Source organism: Miscanthus floridulus, chromosome 6, assembly GCF_019320115.1.
Source record: "Miscanthus floridulus cultivar M001 chromosome 6, ASM1932011v1, whole genome shotgun sequence".
Lineage (NCBI taxonomy): Eukaryota > Viridiplantae > Streptophyta > Magnoliopsida > Poales > Poaceae > Miscanthus > Miscanthus floridulus.
The window spans coordinates 89476860-89503105 of NC_089585.1; the positions used below are offsets into that span (position 1 = coordinate 89476860).

The window sequence follows — 26246 nt, forward strand, 5'->3', positions numbered from 1 at the left end:
GACGGAAGCTTGTGGCGACCCTATTGGGCGGGCACCTTGTCCTCCGCTCTGTCCGAGGCGAGTCACTGAGTTGGCGCCTCGATTGTTCCGACCGCTTCGAGGTTGCCGCTTTCTCTTCACCGGAAGCGGCACTGTGGTTCCGATGGGGCAGAACACCGACGTCAGATGGGGCGGTGTGGGAAGGAGAGGCGGCAGCAGTGAGTGCAGAGATGGGATGCTCGGAGTACTGCCAGACCCCAATGGTGGTGCCGCAGCCCCCAGCTCCATCAGCGTTGGGGAGAGAGATGGTGGCCGTCGGGCCTGGAGCAGTCAACGGCGCGGGGAGTGAGCTGGCCGCCGGGCCCGTGGGGGCACCAGCGGACGGAGGCGGTGGTCGCCGGTCTCGGAGTGGGAGCCGGCGCGGGAGGGGGTGGGTTCCGCTCGCTCTCCTCCCCCCTTTGTCTATCGAACAGAAGAGTTTAGACAGACAACGAATGTTACACGATATGTAAACGACCATTGATTTACGCGTTGTAACAAAGAATTCAGCTAAATAACGCATATTGCTAACTTTGATACCAGGACAACCTCCGAGTCCTTTGGTAGTCAGTAGCTTTTTGTTGGTAGGACAAAAAAAAAAGAATCAAAATATTCTTTTTGTTGGAAGGAGAAAAACAAAATGCCATGCCAAAGGCCAAGCACGTGCTGCTCATAATCGCAAAAGGCGAAACATGCTGCTCATAATCGCAAAAGGCGAAACACGTGCAGCATGGTAGCTCTTTTTTTTTTAATTTATCATGCAGCACGATAGCTCTTGGACATGAAACTCAGGACATGTGTTTAGATCGATTTATTAACTACTCCTAGTTTATAGGTAATATATGTAGCAGTTGCTCGCTGTTAGGTAACTCTTTGTCAGTATAGGTTATTTGGATCCACTAGTATATGGCTAGATAGTTAATTACAGATGTATATGAACTACTCCCTCCATATTAAAATATAATAAGGTATATATAAACATTCAAAATTTATCCAAATTATAAGACATTTTAGGTGAAATGGCCTCTGCTCAGTTTTAAAAAAGCAGCATTTACATGTATGTGTCTATCATTCACCAATCCAAATATGGTAATCATCAAAATATGTCTCCTGTGATTAAAGAAGGATTAAACGTGTTATGTGATTTACCTTATAATATGTCATAAAATCCTAGGATACCTTGTATGATGGGAGTATTAGCACCCCTCCAAGGCTCTACCAACTAAGAGTATTTCGAAGAGTATACCCACTCCCAATCTAGATTTTTGGTAAGATTGAAAACAATTGCTCTCCAACAACTCCCTATCTCAACTCCCACTGTTTTAGCACTTAAAAAAATGACCAAGTCACGCGTAAATATCTACGCGTTTGTATCACTCTGCCAATCTGGAGGTGGAAAAACGTGAGAAGAATAAGAAGTAGGATAGGGTTTTCAATGCAAATGTATAAGAGAGAAAGAAAGTATAAAAGTAGTTGGAATGATTTATAAAAAGTATGGGATTACTGATGCAAAATTGTCTTCTACGCTTTAGGAGCGAGATTTTGAAAACTGTTCGAGGAACCCAACAAATATGTTCACAACAGTTTTTTAGCCACTTGGAAAACTCATTGATGTACCAATTAATATTTGGGGAACTATTGGAGATGAACTAGTAATTATTAGGAGCTCCACCACGTTAGGAAGCATGTTTGGATTTCACCTGCTAATTTTAGTTTCTTATTGTTACTCCCTTACTCCTGAAATACCAGGTATCCTAGGGATTTTAGAACAGGTTATGGGATAAAAACAAGTGACACATATCCCTCCATTAAATATAAAAAGATCTTGTGTTTACCATATTTGATCTTGGTGGTAGACACTAATGGCAAGTACGCATGTGATTGATGTATTGGGAGAAGTTAATTCACTAGAATATTTTATAATTTAGAATAAAATTTAATGGTACAATACTTTATATTTCAGGACAAAAATAGAACTACCAGCACTCTATAGAATAATTAAACATGTCCTTATTGTGCATTTATGCTTAAAGTTATTATAGGGAAATGAAGCCTGCCATTTGAATCGTTATGCTTACGCAAACCAAATTCACAGAAAGTAGTATGGTCCTTGATTATCATCTCAAACAAAAGAGGGAAGAAAGACTCAGTGCTCATAGAATAATTATGTGAGTGATAGCAAGGGATTTGGGGAAGAATTTGGGAAGGATTGGAGAGCACGAAGGGGAGGAAGGCGGATCCGGCAGGATTGTATTGAGTTCGTAGAGTTGTTTACAAATTGTCTCCCCTTCTCTTCCTCTCGTTCTCTCCTAAGTACACGGAGACAAGGTGTCTCCAGCACGCGTGTGCAAGCGCTCCGTCTACTTGGCCCACTCGTTCCCTGCGTATCGCGCATTGGGCCGCCTGGGCCTCTTAGCCTTGGGCCGTTGGCCATCATCAGCTTCTTCCTCCTGGTCATGACGGCCGGTGGTATGGGAGGTGCTCACATCCCCTCCTCCTTGGAACGCTGCTTGCCCCCAAGAAGCTGCTCGAGGGAACTCCTAGCGGAGGGCTTCATAATCCTCCCATGTAGCAAGTGAAGTTGGCATGTTGTTCCACTTGACAAGGACTTGCTGGACGGAAGAAGTTCCACGACGCGCCAACTGAGTCTAGAGAACCTGTTCAGGCACCAACTTCAGAGAAAAATCAGAAGGTAGGACTGGCAATACCTGCTGATCAGCGCCAACAGCCTTCTTGAGCTGAGAGACATGGAACACTGGGTGAATGGCGGAATGTGCCGGAAGGGCGAGCTTGTAAGCCACCTGTCCCACGCGCTGAAGAATTTCGTACGAGCCAAAGAATCTGAATGCCAACTTCTGATGGGAGCGTGGAGCCAAAGAAGATTGCACGTAAGGTTGTAGCTTGAGGAAGACCTTGTCACCCACTTCAAACTAGCGCTCTGATCGGTGTTGATCCGCTTGCTTCTTGAGTCTGGTCTTGGCACGATTCAGGTGGTGTTGCAGCAGCTGGTCCATCAAGGATCGATCGGCAGACCAGCCTGCCAATTCTGTTGTTGACGGTGCAGATGTAGGCAACACCAGCAGGCGAGGGTAGTACCCGTACAAAGCTTCAAAAGGAGAGCGACCAATAGCTGAGTGAAGGCAAGTATTGTACCAGAATTCGGTGGTAGCGACCCACTGATTCCATTTCATCGGACAGGCGTGGACAAAGCATCTGAGATACGTCTCGAGGCACTGATTGAGTCGTTCCGACTGCCCGTCAGACTGCGGGTGGTAAGCTGTGCTGTGACGGAGTTGGACACCGGCTAAGTTGAACAATTCGGTCCAGAATGTACTGGTGAAAATGCGGTCCTGATCCGACACAATGGAAGATGGCAGCCCATGGTGACAATATACCTGCTCCATGAAAGCCTTTGCCACACCAGCCGCAGTGAAAGGATGGCTGTGTGGGATGAAATGGCCATATTTAGTGAACAGATCAATAACGACCAGGATACAGTTGAATTTACCAGAAGTTGGGAGGCCCTCGATGAAATCCATTGAAATGGTTTGCCAAGCAGTGGTGGGCACTTGGAGAGGCTGGAGAAGTCCAGGTTGTTTGGTGCGGTCATATTTGGACTGTTGGCAGATTGAACAAGATTGGACAAAGAGCTTTACTGCCGATGTCATACCCTGCCAACAAAAGAACTGCCGGAGCCTGGCACATGTGACTGGTATTCTGGAGTGACCCCCAAGCACTGGCGTGAAAATTCCGCAATCAGCCTGCTCTGAAGCTCCTTATCTGCACCCAACCAAACTTTGTTGTGACAGCGCAGAATACCGGCGTGCCAAGTGAAGTCCGGCACAGCTGATGGATCAACAGATAATTTAGTAATGAGCTCTTGAGCCACTGGGTCCTTCTCGTAGCTGGCTGCGACGGCTGAAAGCCAAGAGGGCACTATAGTGGATACAGCTGCACAAGTGGCTAGCGGAGCAGGGTGGCGAGATAGCGCGTCTGCTGTCCGATTGTCGGCACCCTTGCGGTAGATGATTCTGTATTGCAAGCCCAATAACTTGGAAAATACTTTGTGCTGCCAATCAGTGTGTAAACGCTGATCGCCCAGTTGCGTGAGACTCTTGTGATCAGTTAAGATGATGAATTCCTGAAACTGGAGGTAGGGGCGCCACATTTGAACAGCGAGAAGAATGGCCATGTATTCTTTCTCATATGTCGATAAGCCACGTGACTTGGGACCCAAAGCTTTACTGAGGAACGCGAGGGGGTGGCCATCCTGCATTAGTACAGCCCCAATACCCATGTCAGATGCATCGGTCTCAATGCAGAAAGGGCGGCTGAAGTTGGGTAAGGCCAGAACAGGAGCGTTGCATAGGGCATCCTTCAGTGTCTGAAATGCCCTGTTATGGTCCTCAGTCCACACAAACAGCACATGTTTCTTGAGTAGGTTGGTCAGTGGCTTGGAGATGATGCCAAACTGCCGCACAAACTTTCTGTAGTACCCTGCAAGACCCAAGAATCCCCTGAGCTCTTTGACTAAATTGGGATTGGCCACTGAGCAATAGCATCGAGTTTTGCCGGATCTGTACCCACTCCGTCAGCCAAAATAATATGGCCTAGGTATGATATCTTCTGTTGGGCAAATGAACATTTGGACAGTTTGAGCTTCCAGTGATCACGCGCTAAAGCTTGAAACACCAGACGAATATGCTCCAGATGGGACTCCCAAGTAGGACTGTATATGAGTATATCGTCGAAGAATACTAGAACAAAGTGATGAAGATACAGGCGCAACGTCGTGTTCATAGCATCCTGAAAGGACCCTGGCGCTCCTGTGAGGCCAAATGCCATGACACAGAACTCGAACTGGCCAAAGTGAGTCTGGAAGGCTGTTTTAAACTCCTCACCCGCCTTCATTCTGATTTGGTGGAATCCGGCTTGGAGGTCCAGGCTAGTGAAGAATGACGCCCCAGCCAATTCGTCTAGCAGCTCATCGATGATTGGCACCGGGTACTTGCCCTTGATAGTTATAGCATTGAGATGGCGGTAATCGACACAAAAACGCCATGTGTCGTCCTTCTTCTTCACTAGTAACACAGAGAAGCAAAGGCACTAGAGCTCTTCTGAATGAGACCTTGCTGCAGCATCTCGTCCACTTGCTTTTCAATTTCTGTTTTCAGTTGTGGAGCGTAACGATAGGGATGAATGAACACTGGTTGGGCTCCAGTGATCAGAGGGATCGAATGGTCACAGTCATGTATTGGCGGAAGGTCTATTGGAGGCTGGAATAACTCAGTGAATTCCACCATGAGTGAAGATATTGCAACTGGTACTGCGGGATCGGAAGAGGCACTGTCAGCAACTTCAGCCTGGAGCATAGTCAACTGAATCACTGAGCCTACTGGCAACTGAGGTTTGCGTCCCAACAGCAAGGCAGAACTGCCATTGTAAGGAATTGAGATCCACTTATGCTGCCAGTGAATGTGCATTGGGCTGAAACTTGAGAGCCAATCGAGACCTAAGATCATTTCATACGCAAACAGCGGCAAAATCTTCAGGTCAGTATTGAAAGCACATCCCTGCACTGCCCAAGTGGCTCTGGGGATAAATGAGGAACACCGCAAGACAGCGCCGTTGGCAACCTGCACATGAATCTCTTGATCTAGACTCTAAACCCCTTGCAATGATTGAGCCATAGATGCACTGAGGAATGTATGCGAACTGCCCGAATCCACCAAGATTGCAACCGGCAAACCCTGAATGAAACCGTCAAGGCACAGAGTCTTGGGAGCAGAAGCACCTGCAATAGCAGCCATAGACAGGTGTAACATTATTTGTGCACCAGGAATGGGATCAGGCGTGTCCTCATCTGTATTGTCGTCCAGGTCCGGGAAAACATCGAGCAGTTCTTGGACCATGTGAAGCTGAACGACGACTTGGCAGCGGTGATCGCGGCTCCACTTCGCCCCGCAACGGATGCAGAGACCCCGAGCGCGGCGAGAAGCCCGCAGAGCACGAAACTTCTCTTCAGCAGAAGCAGTCGGAGTGTCTTCCACGCGATCCGCACCCCAGCAGGTTGAGGCAGTTGTGGAGCTGGTAATGGCGCGCCGTGGCCGAGCCAAGGCTGTCGTGGGACTGTGGCCACATCATTGCGCCGATAAGTCTTCCTGGTAGCCGCTAGCGCATCCTCCTGCAATTGCGCCAAGACACAAGCAGCATCGAGAGAAGATGGACTCTGAACAAGAAGGACGACTTTGATCTCATCCCATAGACCCTCTATGAAACGCTGAATGTAATAGAGTGGGTCAGGGTGCTTAGCATAGGCTTTTAACTGGTCAACCAAGGCAACAAACTGTTCGACGTACTCAGAGACAAGACTAGTGTGATGAAGCTGAAACAGGCGACGCAATAACAGTGCGTGCTCGTCTTTGGCAAAGCGGGCGAGGATTTGGCTACAAAATTCTGACCAGGTAGTGGACTCAAGTTCATCTTCTACAGAGGAGAGCCAGCGTTTTGCAGCGCCCTTAAAATGCATGTTAGATGCTTGAACCCAAAGCTCAGACTCCACGCGATACAGTTTGAAGTAGTGGGTGGCTTGTTTAATCCAGAGCTTGGGGTGTTGACCATCAAAGGTTGGGAAATCAAATTTTGGTAGTTTGCCGGTATGACCTCCCCCACTCCCCCTTTGGAAAACCGACTCCCAGTGTGAGGTATGGTTAGGTGGTGGTGGTGGGCGTGGCGGCGGACATGGAAGAGGATAGGGGACAGGCGGATGGCAAGGAGACATACCCTTGCCGGGAGGTGGAATCAGAGTGGTAATCACTCCGAATTCACCATCCCGGTTCCAGTGCCCGACGCGGTGCCCGTTGGTCCAATTGGCTGATGATCCCGTAGATGGGCGCGGGGCAGCCATGAAGTCGCCAGGCATGGCAGACTTGAGTGTAGGCGACAGCGTCGGCTTCAGTGTCGGCGACGACGTCAGCTTGGTGTCCGGGGCGGATGCTGTCGGAGTGGAGGGCCACGACGAAGGCCATGGGGGCGCCGTGGGCGCGCCGTCGCCCGACATCGACGCGAACACCCCCGGGGTTGCCGACGGGGCGTCCACCATGGTGCGCTCCATGTACTTGGAGATCTTCCCGACTTCGAGCCGAAGAGAAGACAACTTGTTGACCTCGATGCGGAGGTCGTCAATCACACCATCGACGCCCGGGCGCCATTCGTCGAACAGCTTGGCTGCGTGCTCCAGTTGGTTGAGGCGGCTCGTAGAGGAGTCTGTGGAGAGCGCGACCTTCCTCGCGAGATCGTCGAAACGCTGCTCCTGAGCGGCGAAGCGCTTGTCCAGCTCGGCGAGGAGACCCTTCTGGTCAGGACTCATGGCGCCGCGACGAACCGTGAGGCGTGTGTAGTGATCGTGGGTGGTGGAAGGGGCTGGATCCAGATCGGTGTAGCTCACCACAAATTGCGGTTCGTGGACTGGAATTACAGAATCTTGAATTCAATCCGCAGGACACAGATCAAATTCGAGTTAGACCCACCAAATCCGTTTGAATTCAAGCAATCGGTGGAGTACTGAGCGCACGCGACGGATGCGAGCCGAGGAGCGGTGTCTCTGATACCACTTGTGAGTGATAGCAAGGGATTTGGGGAAGAATTTGGGAAGGACCGGAGAGCACAAAGGGGAGGAAGGCGGATCCGGCAGGATTGTATTGAGTTCGTAGAGTTGTTTACAAATTGTCTCCCCTTCTCTTCCTCTCGTTCTCTCTTAAGTACACGGAGACAGGGTGTCTCCAGCACGCGCGTGCAAGCGCTCCGTCTACTTGGCCCACTCGTTCCCTGCGTATCGCGCATTGGGCCGCCTGGGCCTCTTAGCCTTGGGCGTTGGCCATCATCAGCTTCTTCCTCCTGATCATGACGGCCGGTGGTATGGGAGGTGCTCACAAATTAGCCTGATGAAGGGTAAGGGGTTGTATACATAGACAAGCAGCCAGTACGGACCACGGAGTAGCTAGAGATGCTAATCCGACTATCCGAGATGATAAGACTTGCAAACTTACATGGCGTAGGAAACACCCAAACAGGGGCACAGCTTGGCCGGCCTGGCTACCCTCGAAACTTTCTATTTTTATAAATTTTCATTTCCATAGCTTTCTATTTTCGATTAAAAATTGTAAAAGTATACGTACTACATTGTCTCTAGACTTGTTTAAAGAACTTTATTAAGCGTGTATTTTTCTTCCAATCAAAGCTCTCAGCATAATTTTCACGCGAACATTGTCTCTAGACTTTTATAAAGGAACGTATATTATGGGAATTTTATAGATAATAACTTGTACATATAAGTTTTGTTGTTAACTTATTTGAGGAAACTTTTTATATTCTTAAAAAAACCTAAACCAATGCCATCGCTAGCGTTTTGTTGGGAGGAGGAGGGGAAAGACAAAATGTACGTGCACGCGGGACGCGGTCCCTTCGTTCAGAAGCTTAACTGACATCTCAAATTCTTAATTAACTGAGTTTTCAAGAGATCGATTGAACATGACTTGATCGTTTAATAGACTTCCGAAGAAATGGTGAAAGACCAAGCACGTGCAGCACGAAAGCTCTTCCTAACGCGGAGATGGAACTTTTATGCATTTATCTGCTTGACAATAATAGGAAAATGAAACCCGTCATCGTAATATTTATGTTTACGCGAACCAAATTCAGAGAAAATACTCTGGTCCTTGATTATCCTCTCAAGGAAAGAGGGGAGAAATACTCACTGCTCGTAGAAAACTAGCTTGACGCGGCAAGAGCTCTATGTACAGTCAAGCAGCCTGTACGGGATAGACACGCTAGTCCGAGATGATAAGACAGCAAGCTCAAACTTACAGCCATTTGGACATGGCCACACAGGCCTCGTTCGCTGGTCTGAAACTTGGCTGAAACTGACTGAAAAACACTGTTCTGGCTGAATTGTTGTGAGAGAAAAATACTGTTTCGGCTGAAAAAACAGGCCGAACAAGCCAAATATTGGGTAAGCAGAACAGGGCCACAATCTCGAAAGTCTCCATTTTTAGGAATTTTTGTTTCCAAAACTTTCTACTTTAAAGTTTACTACCCCCTCTGGTCCAGTTTATAAAACATTTCGTTTAAGACAAAAGTCAAAGTTTATATATTCTTCGACCACTTATTTAGCTAAAAACTTTTAATTATTGTAATACAAGCTTGATACTAAAGATTTGTAATCAAATATACTATCTACTGGTCAAAGTAACAAGTTTATAGTCATAAACAATATATAAGTAATATACTTTGACTACTATAGGTTTATAACCATAAAACAATATACTATCTTCCGGAGTAGATAGTATATTATAAGTCAAAGTAATATAGTATCTTCCGGAGTAGATAGTATATTAGAAACAATATAAGTTCATAATCATATAAACAATATAATAATATATTCGATATTTGATTACTTATATAGTATCTTCGGGAGTATAGATACTATATATTAGATTTACAAGTATATTATATTTGATTATAAACAATATAAGTCTTACATTATATTTGACTTATAAACTATATATTACTCCATCCGTTCTAAATTATAAGACGCTTTGACTTTTTAGTTCATGTCATGTGAAGATGCCTTATAAATAGGATCTTAAGGTGTACATACTTATATGTATAATTAAGTTGTATCTGCATCTTTTTTCCGGTCAAAGCTCCCATCATAACTTTTAAAAAGCATTGCCACTTGACCCATTTAAAAAATATTATGAGAAATTTTATAGATAACTTGTATACATAGTTTTGTTGTTATGTTATTTGAGACAGCTTTTATTTTTGAAATACGAACAACTATACACAATTTTTCATTGCTAACATCTTCTTAAAATAACTTGTTTGAAGTAAGTTTTCAAAACAACTCTTTCAACTATGTTTTAAAAAAATATATATACTCGACCAAATAAGTTTTCTAGAAAAAATTGTCAAAGCACAACTTAGACTACGAAAGGTTTACGGATGCCTTTTTCAAATATGTTTTGTATTTACCTTATACCGTGAAAATGAGTAGTAGTGCAAAAAGATTTATACCATGTATGAACGCTGGGTAGTATGAGTGTGAAAAATATTGGATAGGACAAAGAAAGGAAAGAAGAAAAATGAGCAGAAAAGAAAAAACACTATAAATAAATAATAGGAAAAGAAGACCGAAAAGGGATCGGAGCGTGTTGTCCGGTTGAGCATTGGCTTCAAAATTAAGGGTCTATTTGGATTTGGATGGAGTAGGACTACTCCGTAGTTGTTAGCCATGGCTAAAAAATAGCAACCGGTTGTTAGTTCATACCAAAAGTTAATGACCTACGGTGCATTTATTTCTAAAATAAAACTCACAAGTGAGACCCATAAGATGATCGTGGCATCAAATTGCCAACAGCTTAATATTATTCCTGGGAACCTTTAAAAGTGTGGAGCCGCGTCGGGCCGCCGCAGTGTAGCTACACATACACACGTGAATAAAACTACTACTACTACTGGCGCGGCGTGGTGGCCTCGTGGGGCTATGGCCAAATTTTTTATTTTTTGGCTTTTTTTAAAAGTTTTTCATAAATATACCTCTGGACGTATGCTTTTAAAATCTGGACCCTTAGCTCGGCGTCATCGATGGTGGCGCCGAGCTTACACGTCTCAGCGCCAAAGGGTTTGGCGTCTAGGTCGGAGAGCCACGTCGGCATCAAAATAGAGTCGGGGTGACATGGTAGCCAGCTCGGTGCCGTGGATCTTGGCGCCAAGCTTAACGCCGTAGATCTTGACGCCGAGTTTAACGCCATAGATCCTAGTGCCGAGCCGGCCTTATAGGTGGGTCCTCTTCCTTTCTCTCTTCCTTCCTTTTCTTTTTCTCTCTTCCTTTCTTCTCTCTCACCCGACGCCTCCTGCCGCTGGCGCCGCTCCAGCATCCGCGCCCCGCACCCCCGTCCCGGCCGCACTGCGCCGCCCGGCCGCCCCACCGCCCCCGACGCCATGGCCTGGCCCGGCGTCCACGCCCCCGTCCCGGCCGTGCTGCGCCGGCCGGCTGCCCCACCGTCCCGGCTGCTGTCGCACCCCGCTCGAGGCGGCCTCACCGCCGCGATCGGCCAGCCAGCCGCGGCCATCGCGCCCTACCCGTCCCGCGGCGCTGGACCAGGCGCTGCTGCCTCTCCGTCCTCCACGTTCGGCCGGACGCGTAGGTCGTTCTCCGCCACCCCGTCCCACGGCCCTCCACCGCGCCCGGCGCCTCCTCCTGGTCTCCACCGCGTCGTGCACTGCCATCGTTGGACAAGTAAATTTCGTGTATATGCAATGTAGTTAGATAGTGAGGTTGAATTGTGGTGTAGTAGTTAGTTTATTGATGTACTTAGGATGGTAATGTGATAACCTATTAAGTTTAATTAATTGGTGGTCTAGAGATTAGGTGATAACCTAGTTAGACTATTTACTTACTTAGTTAGCTATCTACTTAGTTAGTTATGATAACCTATTTAGTTTAATTAGTTGGTGATGTAGTGATAATAAGGTGATAACCTAGTTGTTGGACATGTATGGAGCTAGCTATTATGTTATTTGCAAAGCTAGCAATTACCTAGTATGTAGTTGTTGGCACGTAATTTGGACTAAACGAAATATGTTTGGATTTGTGTATGAAATAGATGGACAACCTAGTGAGCATATATCATGGAGACACCGTGGAAAGAGATCACTATGGATATATTGAGTTTGTTGACATGCAAAGCGTGCCTGTGTTATTCAATGAGAAGCCTTCATTTAATGATTTGGTTGCAAGGGCTCGGGAGGAGCTACATTGCCATGATGATGATGGCATCGCAGTTGAGAGTGTACTTCACCTAGGTTTCCCTCCCAACATCCTTAGGAAGATGATCTCAATTGGTTGTGCAGACCAGTGGGAGAACTATATGAGATCAGCTATGAAGTGCCAGTTCCAAAGTTTGAACGTGGTTGTGCGTCGGGTGTTAGTTGATCCCATCCCTCATGGGTTTTCCCCACCAATGGGTCAGCAGGCACACTTCGACCCTCCCGTCCCAGAACCTGATATGGATGTGAAGGTTACACCTACGGTTCCCGATGCTCAATCTACCCCCAATGAGCTAGTTGAAGATGCTTGTCAGACTCATGATGTTGTGGCAGATCCTCCTCATGAGATCCCTTTGACACAGAATTATCTAAGTAAGTGTCTTATCTGCATGGTTATTGGGAGCTTACCCCCTTCCTTACATCCATTTTTTCATTCTTTCCTCATTTTTCTACTTATGTTGTAGGAGATATTCCTGACAATGTGGATGTGTCCCCTGTTGCTGCGTAAGGGCACTGTGGAGATGGATTTCGTGGCTCCAATAGTATTGAAATTATGAATGATCTGGAGCCATATGAGATGGCAAGGGCTCTTGCTGATGATGATCGCCCTGTTGGAGAGCTTACAGAGAGTGATGTTGAGATGTTGGGGCGTATCTTTCCCAGCCGTCGTGATCCAAGAGTTCACGAGTTTAGCGATCTTGCTCATTCTGATCAGGCGTGTGTAGAAGGACGTTATGATGAGCTCCTAGAAGCTCCTGAGGCCGGCCCTAACATGGTAATTGAGAAGGATAGGGTATTCAGGGACCTCCCTATATTGAAGAGGTGGTTGCAGGCATTTGCAGTGATACGAAAGAGACCTTATAAGGTCTTGTATTCATATGCGGAGCGCCGTTACATAGTTGTGTGTGACAAGAAACGCTTCCCATGGAGGGTTTGTGCAAGGAAGCAAAAGGTCACCGAAAAGTGAAAGGTCACAAAAGTTGTCGGGCCACATAATTGTGCTGACCATGTGCTGACACTGAAGCATCGGCAGTTGACATCTACCCTCATTACCAAGCAGTTGATAGGAATATTGCAGGGAGAACCCAACATCAAGGTTAGGACAATTATCAGGACTATTGAGGCGTTGTATGGAGGTTATGTGATAACTTATGGTAAAGCTTGGAGGGCTAAGCAGCGAGCGTGGAAGATGATATATGGGGGACTAGGAGGATGGGTATGAGCGGCTGCACGAGGATGAGGATGAGGACGACGACGAGGTGGACCAGAGGCATGAGGAGCTTGGCCTGTCTCAGCTCTAGGACGCTCCCTCGACTCAGCCTACACAGCCTTCAGGCACTAGGCGACGCCATCCACCTGACCCTAACACTCCAGGCACCGACGCTCTTGGTCACAAGGGTAAGGGTAAGACTAGTGGACAGTGAGGGTTTATGGTAGATGTTATTATGTACTATTATAGATTTTGTGGACTTTCATTATGAACTATTGTGGACTGTATGGACTATTATTATCGACTATGAACTACTATGGACTATAATTATGGACTGTGTGTGACTATTAATATGCTCATGTATATGGTTTCAGATGAATGTGGCATATATTTGTATGTTTGAACATGTTGTATTGAGGTTAAATATTCATCTCATATTTGTGTATGGATTGCAGCAAAAAATAGGAGGAATTTTGTCAAAATTTTCTGCCTAAAGTACGTATTAATCAGCGTCATCAGTTTTTCCGGTTCATTAAGTAATCAATTTGTTTTTTGTTATGAGTATGCATGTATGCCTCTCGGCCTACCGCATTGGTTGAGATTATCTTTTCTTTCATGCAAAAAAACCGAACATGATTATGTACCACATTGGTTGAGATTTTCTTTTCTTTCCTTCCATTTTATGCAAAAGAACTGAACGTGATTACGTACATTGCATGCGTGTGAGCCAATCTTGCATGCGAGTGGCCGAGCACTGAGCCACTGAGTAGCAGCGGAGTAGACTAGCAAGCAGGTACGTTTATGTCATCGTCTCCAACTGCGGTTAGTAAAATAATGTAGCATTTATAGTGATTTATCATGTCACCGTCGAATAGACTTTTCAGTGTCCTTTGAAATAGTGATTGAAGTCTGAAATCGAATAGGCTTTTCAGTCATGAAATCTAGGCTCTCTAGTGTCCTACGATGTAGGCTTTTCAGTGATTCTGAGTAGACTTTCCAGGAGCATTTACAGCACAATACAACGGCTAGCAAACCTGCCTCCGCCTATATATATGCGTTCTAGGATGCATTGCTAACCAAAAGGAAAATCAAACTAGTATTTGGTTTCGTTGGAGTAGGAATGTTTGGAGGGTCATCTAGAGGAAAGGGTTTCGGGAGTGGGAGAGGAAAGGGGGGGATGAAGGGAACTCCCATTGTGTGGGAGAGGTCTCTTGGGCCTGATTTCTTTGAGGAACCGGTGTATCAGTTTCCCCTCGAGAGCAAGAGTGATTTCACTAAAGAGTGCTCTCTCAGAGGATACGATAACAGGAAGAAAGATTGGCCAAAATGTATGCATGGTGAGGACTGCTTAGTGCAGATGTTCACCAAGGGGATCGACGGAGGTCGTCGCTTCTTCAAATGCCCGCGAGCATGGATAATTGCTATTATATTTTGTTTGTTAAATATGTTTCTCGAATACCCTTACAACTCACAGGACATACTTATTGTAGTCTTTCGAGTCAGAAGAAAACTGTAGGTTCACTACGTGGGTCAATCCTTGACCAATTTATCCGCATCAGCAGTACATCTACTACCTGCAGGACCAAATCTTTGATCTACAAAGAAAAGTTAGCAGCGGGTACAAGAAAGACGAAGACGACGACAACAACAATGGTGTAAGTTCACAGGAGGCACTCTGCAATGATCCATATTGCACCTGCCCTAATCACAAGAACAAGGAGCCTCCACCATCACCCCCGCCACCACCAACAACAACAATGGGAGGCTACTGTGGAGAAGGTGCAACACAATTTGCTATGTGACCACACTACTAGGACGACCCTATCTTATTCACATAGCACATCCATGTGTTTGTTGTTTGGTTTAATTACCTAAGGCATGTTAGGTTTAGTCAAAGGAACTATGTACCCTTGTGTGCCTTTTCTGTAGCCTCCCCTCTGCGTCTCTTCTCCATCATCTCCTTGTCCTCTGTCTCCCACCGCAACAGTTCTGCATCCATTCCTTGTCTCCAGGCTCGATCTTAGTGTCGATCCACTGCTTAAAATCACAGCGCGGTGGAGGGGTCTGCAACAAATGCAATTGTTACAAAACAAAAAATCATACAGGATGTCATATGACACAAAATAATTATTACACAACATCAATTCCTCACCATCTTGTTAATGCGGCGCTGACGAAGTGTAGGCTCAAACGCAAAATTGGAACACATCTAATACCTCTGCCTATACGTGTCCTCTTCATCGGACTTGGCTACCTTGCAAGGATCGCCGCAAAAGCACATAGCCACTGGAACACCACTAGGCAGAGGCAATGGGTCGAAGGCATTTCCGGTCATCCGGTCATAACTATAATTTAGCCATTTTTGTTCTAAGAACCAAAAGCAATTAACATTAAACTCTACACCTAGGGTTTCTCATTTGATCCACAACAATAAACCCATAACATAACAACGTGCGCTGAGGTTACCTTGGTTTTCTAGCTTTTCCACGCCTTGGTATCCTACGGTTGTATAATATAAATATTAAAATTACATGAAACCCCAAGTAATTACGATTCTTAAGTTGAAAAATCCGACTAATATATACCGAATCGATGTGAAAGAAAACTAGGAGGGAGCGAGGATACCTTGCTCTCGAAGATCTACGGATCAAATCAAAGTTTTCAAGGTCCAATATACCGATTCGTGAGGTAGGGCAAAGTAGGAAGAGAAAAAACCCGAGAGGAGGAGAAAGAAGAGGAAGAAGGCTCGGGCAGGAAGGTTGGGCGCCGAGTTAAAACACCACCTCGGCGCCATAGATCTTGCCGCCGAGAACGGCGCCAATAACCCCAGCTCCGTGTTGCCTGCCAGGTCAGCGTCCACGCTGCCAACGTGGCCCCGATCTAGGCGCCAAACCCGTTGACGCTAAGACTTGTAACTGCGGCGCCGAGCTAAGGGTCCCGATTTTGAAAACATACCTCCAGAGACATATTTGTAAAAAAACTTTCAAAAAAAAAGGCAAAAAACAAAAAAGTGGGTGGCAATGGCGCACACCGCAGGTTTAGCAGTCGCCGCTTGGCACTTTTCTCCCGGGCTGGGTGCGTCTATCACTCTATTGGTTTGGTGGTACATGCGCAAACTCAAATCATTGCCTAAATTGATCGTTGCAAAGTTTAAGTGCATGGCATGCACCTCTCCATGACTCCATGGGTGGACAAATAGGTTATATACCAATGGCGCAATTTCCATGTGGGTTGCTCTCTTGGGTTCGCTACGGTATACGTGGCTGATGATTATAGAAGGGACCGCGCGTGCTGCCTTGCGTTAGTAATGCGAAATGGCGGTGCAGACAGGCAGGCAGCCATCGTCATAGGAAAAAAGTGTAGTAATACCATGCAGGGCAAATTGTGTAGTAATGAAATTTCCCATCGTCACGTCTCACGTACTACTACTTCTGTTCACACTGTCCGGTATCAGATCGTAGCCTTCCCCAATCCCCAGTTCCCCTTCACCGGCTAACAAAAAATGCGACCACGTGTATGTCCTATTCTACTGCATTATTTCAATGAACAAACAATATTTTTCTATCCCAATAAATCAGCATAAGTCAAATTTATCGGAGCCAGCCGACTCCGCGGCCAATCTACAGCCGACCGGATTAACAATAACAGCTGCTTGTCTCTCAAGCAAACGCGATCTCGGCAAATCCGACGGACCCAGGCCCCTTCGAGAAATTTCCCAAAAATCATGTGAAAACCCAGGAAAAAGTAGTAAAGAACTCTCGGCACACGCACACGCACACGCACACGGAACGCAACCAGCAGCACCCCCACCCCAAGCAAAAGGCGAGAAACGAACCCCGCGTCCGCCGTCCGCGTGCATCACGACTGACGTGTAGGGGACGCACCCGAGGACGTGGGCGCCTCCCAACTCCCAGCCCAAGCTAAAAAACAGAGCAGACGGGCGCCTCGAGGCAGAGAGCCCTTCCAGAAGGTCGCCGCCTCCCGCTACCCGGTTTGCCCTATATAAACGCCACTGCCACCTCGCTAACCGACTAGCAGTTGCTTCCCTTCCCTTCCCTCCCCACGGCGAACACACCCGATCGCAGACAAACAAACCGAGCAGCAGAAACATGCGAGACAAGGAGGACGACAGACCGGTTGTCCGCCGCCGCCAGGAACCCACCGTCGTCAGGACGGAGGACGACGACGTGGCTTCCGGCGATGAGGACTTGGACTCGGACGGCGAGTTCGAGTTCCCCTTCGTGAGCCGGGAGTCCGCCGAGGCGGGCGCTGGCGCCGCGGCGGCCGACGAGCTCTTTGCGGGCGGCCGCATCCGGGCGTTCTACCCGGTGTTCGGCCGAGTCCTGGACGAGGCCGCCCCAGCGCCAGCCGCGCCGGCGCCGAGGGCGCCGCTCGGGCGGCTGTTCCAGCTGGAGCAGGCGCGGACATCGTCCGTCGCTTCCACGTCCTCCTCCTCCTCTTCCACCTCGGCGTCGTCCTCGACGACGGACACGGGCGCGGGCGCGGGCCTCGACGACGCGTCCCCGGACAGCTACTGCCTCTGGACGCCCGGGTCGTCGGCTTCGGCGGCGTCCTCGCCCTCGCGGCCGCCGCGGAAGAGCGGGTCCACGGGCTCCATACCGCGGTGGCGCCGCATCGGGGAGCTCGTCGTCGGGCGCAGCCACAGCGACGGCAGGGAGAAGTTCCTCTTCCTCTCCGCGCCGCCGTCCCCGGCCAGGGACAGGGAGCACTCCTCCCCCGCCTCCAAGGCGAAGGCGAAGCAGCCGCCCAAAGGAAGTAAAGCCGCCGCCGTCGCCACCGAGCTCGATACGATCGCGGCGGGGCGCCGGGTGTCCTACGGCGGGGCCAAGGCCTCCACCGGCGGCGGCCGGCGCACGTTCCTGCCGTACCGGCAGGACCTCGTGGGGCTGTTCGCCAACGTGCGCGGGCTCAGCCGGAGCCACCACCCGTTCTGAAGCCCGTGAGCCACGACTTCAAGTTTGAAATCGGGATTTGAAATTTCAGACATTTGATTTGACTTGGAGATCCCCTGCAAACCTGCTTTGTGAAGATTAGTACTACTAGAAATCCAGTATTAGCAGTTTAGCATACGTGTGGGATTATTAAAGAAATTGCGCAAGTCAAAAAGACGAGGTGTTTGGAAGTCAGAGAAAGCAGGGGAAATGTGAGCCCTCCCTTTCAGGATTCCGCTCGGAATCGTGGTCTCGAGTCGGTGGCTAACCACCTGCCCTGCGATTTGCGAAGGTGGTATAGGCGGGTACACATATACGGACAAGTCGGACAAGAAGTTTACATGTGGTTGTTTGTATATTTTGGTATATAGTATGTAGCTTTGTACATGTACATTGTATAATGTATAGGTGGGTTTGTTTGCGAGGAATTCAGGTTTCCTTGTTTGCAATCTGCAGTTTCGTTTTTTCTGTTTGTTGTTGCATATATCTAATCTAATTGATTATTTCTACTTACTAATTAGCAAGTTCTGTTGTGCGGTCTCCAATCTTGTTTTTTTTTAAACTTCAAATTTTGTAAATATGCCGTTTTAATTAGAGTATACAGCCAATTTTTCATGTTCTTTTTTATATGTAAATGTAAAGTTTTCTTGGCTGGAGTCAGCAACATGGAGAACCTCATACTCTAATCTAGCCATCTCTAGCCACTGGCCACTAACTGTAGATTACAAATCTCAATGTGATCCAACTGTAAGCAAGAATGTTTAAGTTTGGCCAGTGTTTGATGCATGAATACTGACAGCATCAGTCATGCATCACACACTTTCAGTTCTCAAATGTAGAGGAGCTGACGCAGTTAAGGGTTTCTTACTTTCTTTAGCCAGACTTTTGGCACGCTTGATAATCCGGCAATTGAACTTGTTTCGGCATCGTATCACCCCGTGTTCCTGCCTGCAAAGCTTGAGGGTCGACTCATTTGTGTATAGGAAGATACTACCTCCATTCCAAAAAAGAAGATACAACTTTAGATTTAAATTGAATTAAATTTCGTGAAGTTTGACTAAGTTATAGCAAATATTATTAATAGCTATAACTTCAAAAAGACATATTATGAAATTCTACTATATAATTAATTTAATTATACTTATACAGTATCATAAATGTTTTTCATAAAAAAAGTATCATAAATGCTCATCGATCCCAAGCATCCCCCATCCCTTGACCCGTTGACCGCCAGCCCGGCCGCAGATCGCCAAGTTGCTCCGAGCCGAGGGAAGACCGACCGGAAGAGTGTCAATGCGTTGCCGGTGCAGCGCCACTTGCAATCTTCTACAACTAAAAAGAACAAAGCGTGGATACTTTTGGAGCGACATTCCAACGCGTGGGTCCATGATTCTGCCTGCGATCCCGCACCCCTCGCTCCTGCGCCCGTCCCTTGCAACAAAATTCAAAAGGAAGCAAATAAACGTCGCTCTAGTGATTTTAAAAGGAGGAAACAAACCTGGCTCCTGTGATTCGTCTGCCCGGCTCCGCATCCACCACGCCCCCATCGTCACCCTCACCGCGCCGTCGCCGCCCGCGCCCACCCGGCTCCCATGCCCGCCCGCAGCTGGCCGCGCCGCCGCCGCCCGCGCCCGCCCTTCGCCAACACCCCTACCCCAGAGAACGCCCCCCTCGGGCCTCCGATGGAACCCTAGGGCCCCGTCAGCATCGGGCCTCCGCTCGCTGGGTGGGGGCTTCAGGAGCGGTCGGCGGCGAGGAGCGGCCGCATCCCGTCAAGCAGAAGCCGCAAGAGGAGGCGGAGGTGGCCTCGCACATCGGGCAGCTCGCCCTCGCGATCTGCAACTGCTCCGAGGATAGGTCCTTCATCCGTCCATTTGTGTGAGTACAACCTTAATACACTCTTCCCTCCCTTCCATCTCGATCTCATTTCAAGGATTTGGGGTTTGAAGGAAAGCTAAAAGGACTGCCTTGATGAGGGGTACCTGTGATCGATAACCAAGACATTTCAGTGTCCTTTTGTCCAATATTGTTGCACCTTCATAAGTGATGTCAGGCTATAAGTAATTTCTGTTTACATAACAAACTTCATCTTCCACAGGTTGGTAACATTTGTGTCAAAAGCCGTATAATGTTGCGATCTTAATTCCTAGCCTGGCATTACTGCATTTGTAATATCTTGGACAAAACATTGGTCGTTGGGTAGTGACAGTATTACTTGCAGAGAAGGCCAAGTATTAATAAACTGGAGGCAAGCCCACCTGTGGCTCATTTGGGGCCTTTTTTATTACTTATTTGACGGGGCCATGGAGATTTCCATGTGTGTTTTCCTGCAACCATATGAATTGTGAATCTTTTTGTATCGATTTTTTGTGTACTATGTGCTGCTTGTTCAGGCCAAGATTTTTGACCTCACGCTCGACCCCAACATGGTATTTCAGGTTTTGGTTTTTGGAGATGATTCAGGATTGGAGCTACCACCAGACAACGATGCTCTGATTAGAGTTCTTAAGGTGCACAAGCTCAGTAGGCTGGGAGGCTAGAGGTGTCGCATACCATGGTAACAATCTCTCCTTTTTGGTTCTATGATGTGAAAGGAAAAGCACTCACATCGTCTTCATTCTTGTAGCCTTTGCAGACTATAAAGATAGTTTCAGATGCACTTCTAAAGATTGTTCCTTATGTGCTCATAAACTATCGTGGGGTTTATTTGTAACCTTCTTAGTTTGCATCCATCTTTATTTTAGGAGAACAAGAGCGCTGAAATATTGGTGTCCTTTTTCGAATGTTGACTGAGTTGCTACCATTTATTCAACAGAAAGCTATACAAACTTGCCCCTTTGCATCCACATTTTTTGGCACTATACATATGCTTACGGCTCCTAGCTGTAAATCAAGATTTGTTGCATAATGTGTTTCCGGAGAGCTCGTGCATATTCCCACTTTGAAAAAGCCAAAGCATCTAATTTCTACTGTTACTTTCAGAAAAGAGAGCGAGCGTGCAAGCTTGATTCGAGAACATCAATCGAGGCCTCTCACTACACTGACCTACTATAGGCTCTTTTAGATACTGACAAGGTAAGATGAGTTTTCCTTCTTACTGCCATATAGATGTTAGATTTGGCGTTTCATGCCTGAAATTGTTAATGATAGTCATGTTCTACTCATCCTAGCACATCACAGCACAAGGTGAATCATAGCTGTTATCAACGTAGCAGGGATCTTACTAAAGTGAAAGAAAATAGAAAGAAGAAATTTGACAGCCAGTAGCTGCAGGCACAAATATGAACTACTCTGGACAGTGGCGGTGGGGGGTGCGACCATAGATAATGCACCTAGCGACCGACCACACGTGTATTTTTTTCCCACGGAGTGGTGTGTTGCCACTTTCCACGAACAACCAGACACGTTTTTTTTTTCACGATGTATTTAACATGGGAATTAATACTGTTGTATGTTGACATACATTCAAATGACCAGTTAGAATCATAGAAATTTATGGTGTTTGTGTTTTTCAGATCTTATATCCAGTTATCCACTGAACTTATATGTTTAATCTGCAGGGTAATGGAAGCATGTCAAGAAAATCTACCAAAATAGGAAGCAAAGATTGAGATGGTACTTCTTTTTATTTGGCCGTGGATATATGTTTGGACACAAGAACAAAGGATCTGATTGGGTACCAACCCTAGTTATTCTGAAGTTAAATCATGCAGCTTTATGAGTTTAGTGGAGCCCAAAAGATTTGTTAATTCCCTTCCTATTTCTATCACAGCTGTACGTTTAGAGGATAGATGCAGTTGTGCATTGGACCATTGGTTATAAATTTTTGGTGTTCACATTGCTGTTAGTCTCCTAACACCATGGGAGAAGGGGAATTGTAGGGTCTTGCAGAATTAGGGACCAGGATCCTTGCCTTCTCCCAAGACGTCGCCTCCTAATTCTTCTAGGAAGTTTCTACCGTAGGTGAGATCACCAACCGCTGCTGCAGTACATGCAGTTTCTATTATTGTATGTATTGTGCCTATCTGAACACACTTATGTGGGATCCTGGCCAGGGCACCTGTGTCATGTCGCCAAGAGTGCATTTGCTCAGGGAGCGAGCTTCCATTCATGGCAACATCAACCAGGTATTACTAGAGTTAGACAAGGTTTGCGGTGGCTTACATTTTGTTTATTGTAGTATTGTAGTTTTAGTATACTACAAGAAGGGCGGGCCTAGTGCAGTGGTGAGAGCTGTCTCACTGAGTCACCAGGTCGTGGGTTTGAAGCAGCCTCTCCGCTGATTTTGCGGGGAAAAGGCTTGTCTCAGTTTATCCCTTCCCCAGACCCCACTCATGTGGGAGCCTTCGGCTCTGGGTCTGCCCCCTTAGTTTTAGTATACTACGGTTGCTTAGCTTGCACCGAAAAAATTATTTTTGAGCCACAGCATAGGCATAGCTTGTGCTCTTGTTTATTTCCTGTTCAATCTGTGTTGAGTTGTAGTTTGGGCAAGGGCTGATAGGAGTCTAGTGCAGGTAATTTCGTTGTTGGTCAACTGCTTCATTCATTCCAATAGCTCCGATCTAAGGTAATCAATTTACCTTTTCCTATTCTGCATGTACTTTTTGTGCTTCACCTTTTCCTATTCTGAATGTCAAATACAGTCAATTGATCAGTGTGGCCATGAACCTTTTCCTTCACCTCTGACAGTCCTTGCTAATTTTGTATGCCAAGTAAATTAAAAAAATTATTTTGTCAATTATGCTGAGATTCTTAATTTTTGAATTTTAATCTAAAAAGTCTGTGTCCTCAATTTTTTCTACACTGTAAATGCCCAAATCTTTATAGTATAGTGTAGCAGATGCAGCTACCACTATAATATATAGTATGAACAACCAGTGATCAGAAAAGTTTTTCATCTAAAAACGTTCATTTTTCATTTTTCCACAACCATATCGTTTATCAATCTTGAAAGTTACTATATGTTGTTTCATTCCCTATTTCAGGTAGCCCTGGGTGTGGTCTATAGTAATGTACCTGGGGAACCATTCAAGGTTGGAGGAGAATGAGGATAGCTGCTCCAGGACAACTACCCCGAGTTCTTTGCCAAAAAAGGTAACGGCTCGATTCATCGGCAATTGAATTTGGAACTGTATAGCTACATGATTAGGATTCAACATTGCCATAGTGATTTGAAAATTTTATTTGGTAGTTTGAAAGGTTTTAGTTTCGTGCCGCCATTGCCATCGGTCGCGGGGGCCACTCTCCGCCATCAGACGGGCCTAGCATCCACACTGCGACGTAGGGCCATGTATCTGCACCTCATCCCACTTGTAGATCACCTAGAAACCTTTGAGAAGTCAAGTGGACTGTAATCCTCAAACATCTTTAATTAGGTTATTGCCCGGTAGATGATGACGCTTGTCGCTTTTAAGCTTTTTATTTAGTTATAGAGATAGAGATTAGTATAGACACTAACTTGATAAAAGACAATGTTGGTACAACCCTGTATATCCTTATCCCGTTACAGTCTCTTGTGCTTTATTCTATTATATACTTATGTGTGATGCATATTTGCTTTCTTTGGTCCTTTTGTGAAGTGATATTCCGTTCGTTATCTTCGTACTTAGTTGCTGTGATTTATAGAGCATCTTGGATGGTAAAGAAGTAGATGACCAGCCAGTTCTTATGTGAAAAGGGACCATTTGGGACCTTGAAAATTAGGATTGGATAGTGAAGTATGGTGTTATCATTGCATTAATTGGTGATTTATAGAGCATCTTTGATGGTAAAGATGTGTTAATTATTGTGCCTTCTCTTGCTTTGATCTGCATTTTGTGGGTGAGAGGTTTCTTGGATTAGCACCGGTACTAGCATCTTGCCTAGGATGCATTAGGTTTTGTGATAGATGGTTCATCAAGGGAAGTTTGTGTTGCATGAAAAGTTGGGCTGTATCTATCTATCTATCTATCTATCTATCTATCTATCTATCTATCTATCTATCTATCTATCTATCTGTCTATCTGTCCGTCTATCTCTGTCTGTCTATCTGTCTATCTGTCTGTCTATCTATCTATCTATCTATCTATCTATCTATATATCAGCCTTGTTGTAATAGACCAAATGATGTCCTTGTCGTTGCTGTAAAATAGTGGCAAAGCCTGATAGGGAGTCAAAGGAGATAGATATATTTGGAGTGCAGGGAATCCCTGCACATGTATTGGCTGCTCATTATGGAGAAGGTATGGTGGTTTTTCTGCTGTAAAATGTTTTCTTACGTCTTTTGGATGACCAGAGAGTGCTGAAACTGTGATGAACTTAGAAGGGCTCCGTTTCTGTAGTTTCTTTTTTCATAGTAGCAGTTGTTTTGTTTGCCTTATCACTAGGAAAGCAGTACACATTGTAGGTTTCTAGACTACTCTAGCTACATATAACGCTCACATATAGAAAGTATAATGAAATTATGCATGCATGGGAAATAATTGAATTTAAGAGCTGAAATTGCTATTTTGTATCATTCCAGAAAGAGTGTTATAACTTTTCCCTTTTACCAACATTTGTTTCAGGTGTGGAGGAAGATCCTTCAGCAAAGGTAGCCAAAGTAGAAGTGCCACAGGTAAGGCCTGTTGTTATACCTAATTCGCTAGGCATGGCATTTCCTCCGTGACTAGCTTATATTTCCTCCTTCCTCTACTTGCACCAATTTAATATTTGTGTTCCCCATTCTGTTCTTTCCATACAAGCTATTGATTTGTATGTATGGAATTGTCATGTGTTGACACCGTTTTTTGCACGTGTCAAAATAATCGGAGTGGACTAATCGGCAAGGGGAAAGTTATTGAATACTTTGATAGCCGATGAAAGCCAGCTTGTAAAGATGGTTGCCGATAGCTGGTGATGGTCGATGGAAAGGTTGATTTGGACTCGGGCGTTGCCGATGAGGTTGGAGGTGTTATTGTCGATGCCGATGAAGGGAGGCTTGAAGACTACTGCCGATGAAACATGGAGTATGCCGATGAAGGGAGGCTTGAAGACTACTGCCGATGAAACAGGGAGTATGCCGATGAAGGAAGACTTGAAGACTACTGCCGATGAAATAGGGAGTATGCCGATGGGAAGGAGGACGGTGAGATTTCCATCGTAATTGAGGCGGACAGGGAAATAGATAGGAGTTGATTTCCTTTTCTATATTTGTTAGAGTATGATTCATGTAAGAGTCACGTGTTTCCTTAGATATGGGATTGGTGTCCTAGTTGTGTTTGGTTGTGTCTCTTTAGATCAGGGTATAAATATGGAGTAAGGGGCAATGTAATATATATCAATCAATATCAAAAAACCAATTTTTACTCCTATTTGCATCTACTTACTTTTCGGCGACTTCGTCAATTTGCATATTTTTCCTTTTTTACGAGTTCTCATTGATTCGGCGAGCTGCATCGCTTCAGTGCGACCTTCGGCGATTCTCGAGTTCCGCGTGAGCACCTCTTGGCCGTGACTTCCGGGCGTATCGCTGTTGTCAGGACCAAAGTGTTCGTATCTTCATCCTTGTCGATTAGCAGGTCAAATCGACTGGCACGCTTTGGATATCGATTCGGGTATTAGCCCTTTGTGTTTGCAGATCCACTTTTGCATCAACACATCTTTTGGCACGCCCGGTGAGACCAATCAATCAATATGTTCAATCCCGAGATCGATTCAGGGAACATTATCGCAGTATCAGAAGAAGATCTCAAGGAAGAACAGAGGCAGGCTATGGAAAAGGCTGTAGAAGAATACAAGCAGCTTTGTCGGAGATCGTTTAGCTTGAACAAGAGTGGACAAGTCATCTAGAAGCAAGATTTGCCGTTGCCTCGGCAGGTTACATTTGACTCCAATCCTGGTAAACTTCAAGAGATGGTTAATTCTGCAGTAAATCATGCTTTGATTAATCATTCCAATGTGCTGTCCAATACTGTTCATAATGCTGTGGTTCGAACTCTCAAAGAAGGACAAGCGGCACCACATTACGTTGGGCCTGCCTATCATCAACCAGAGCCGGCATCTGTCAAAACTCCATCGGCTCCTTCGGCCGTTGTGGGTACAGAAGTTACTTCCCCTCCAGTATTGGCAGGCTCACCTAATATTCAATCTACACCGATACGATCAGATCAGGTACTACCAGGAGGGCGAGTTCAGCTTAATACAGATCTATCGGCATCAGCTATGTCAGGCCCTGTGTCTCAGAATAGCCAGATTCCTACTAATTGGTGGGGATA

At 46.1% G+C, this 26246-nt stretch overlaps 1 protein-coding gene across 1 annotated transcript; it reads left to right on the forward strand.

Annotated features, from left to right (window-relative positions):
- The first annotated feature begins 17076 nt into the window (after nt 1-17076).
- On the forward strand, nt 17077-18523 carry LOC136458582 (uncharacterized). The gene has a single exon (XM_066458527.1). The coding sequence runs from the start codon at nt 17170-17172 to the stop codon at nt 18013-18015; it is 846 nt and encodes a 281-aa protein (XP_066314624.1). The 5' UTR covers nt 17077-17169; the 3' UTR covers nt 18016-18523.
- The last annotated feature ends 7723 nt before the right edge of the window (nt 18524-26246 follow it).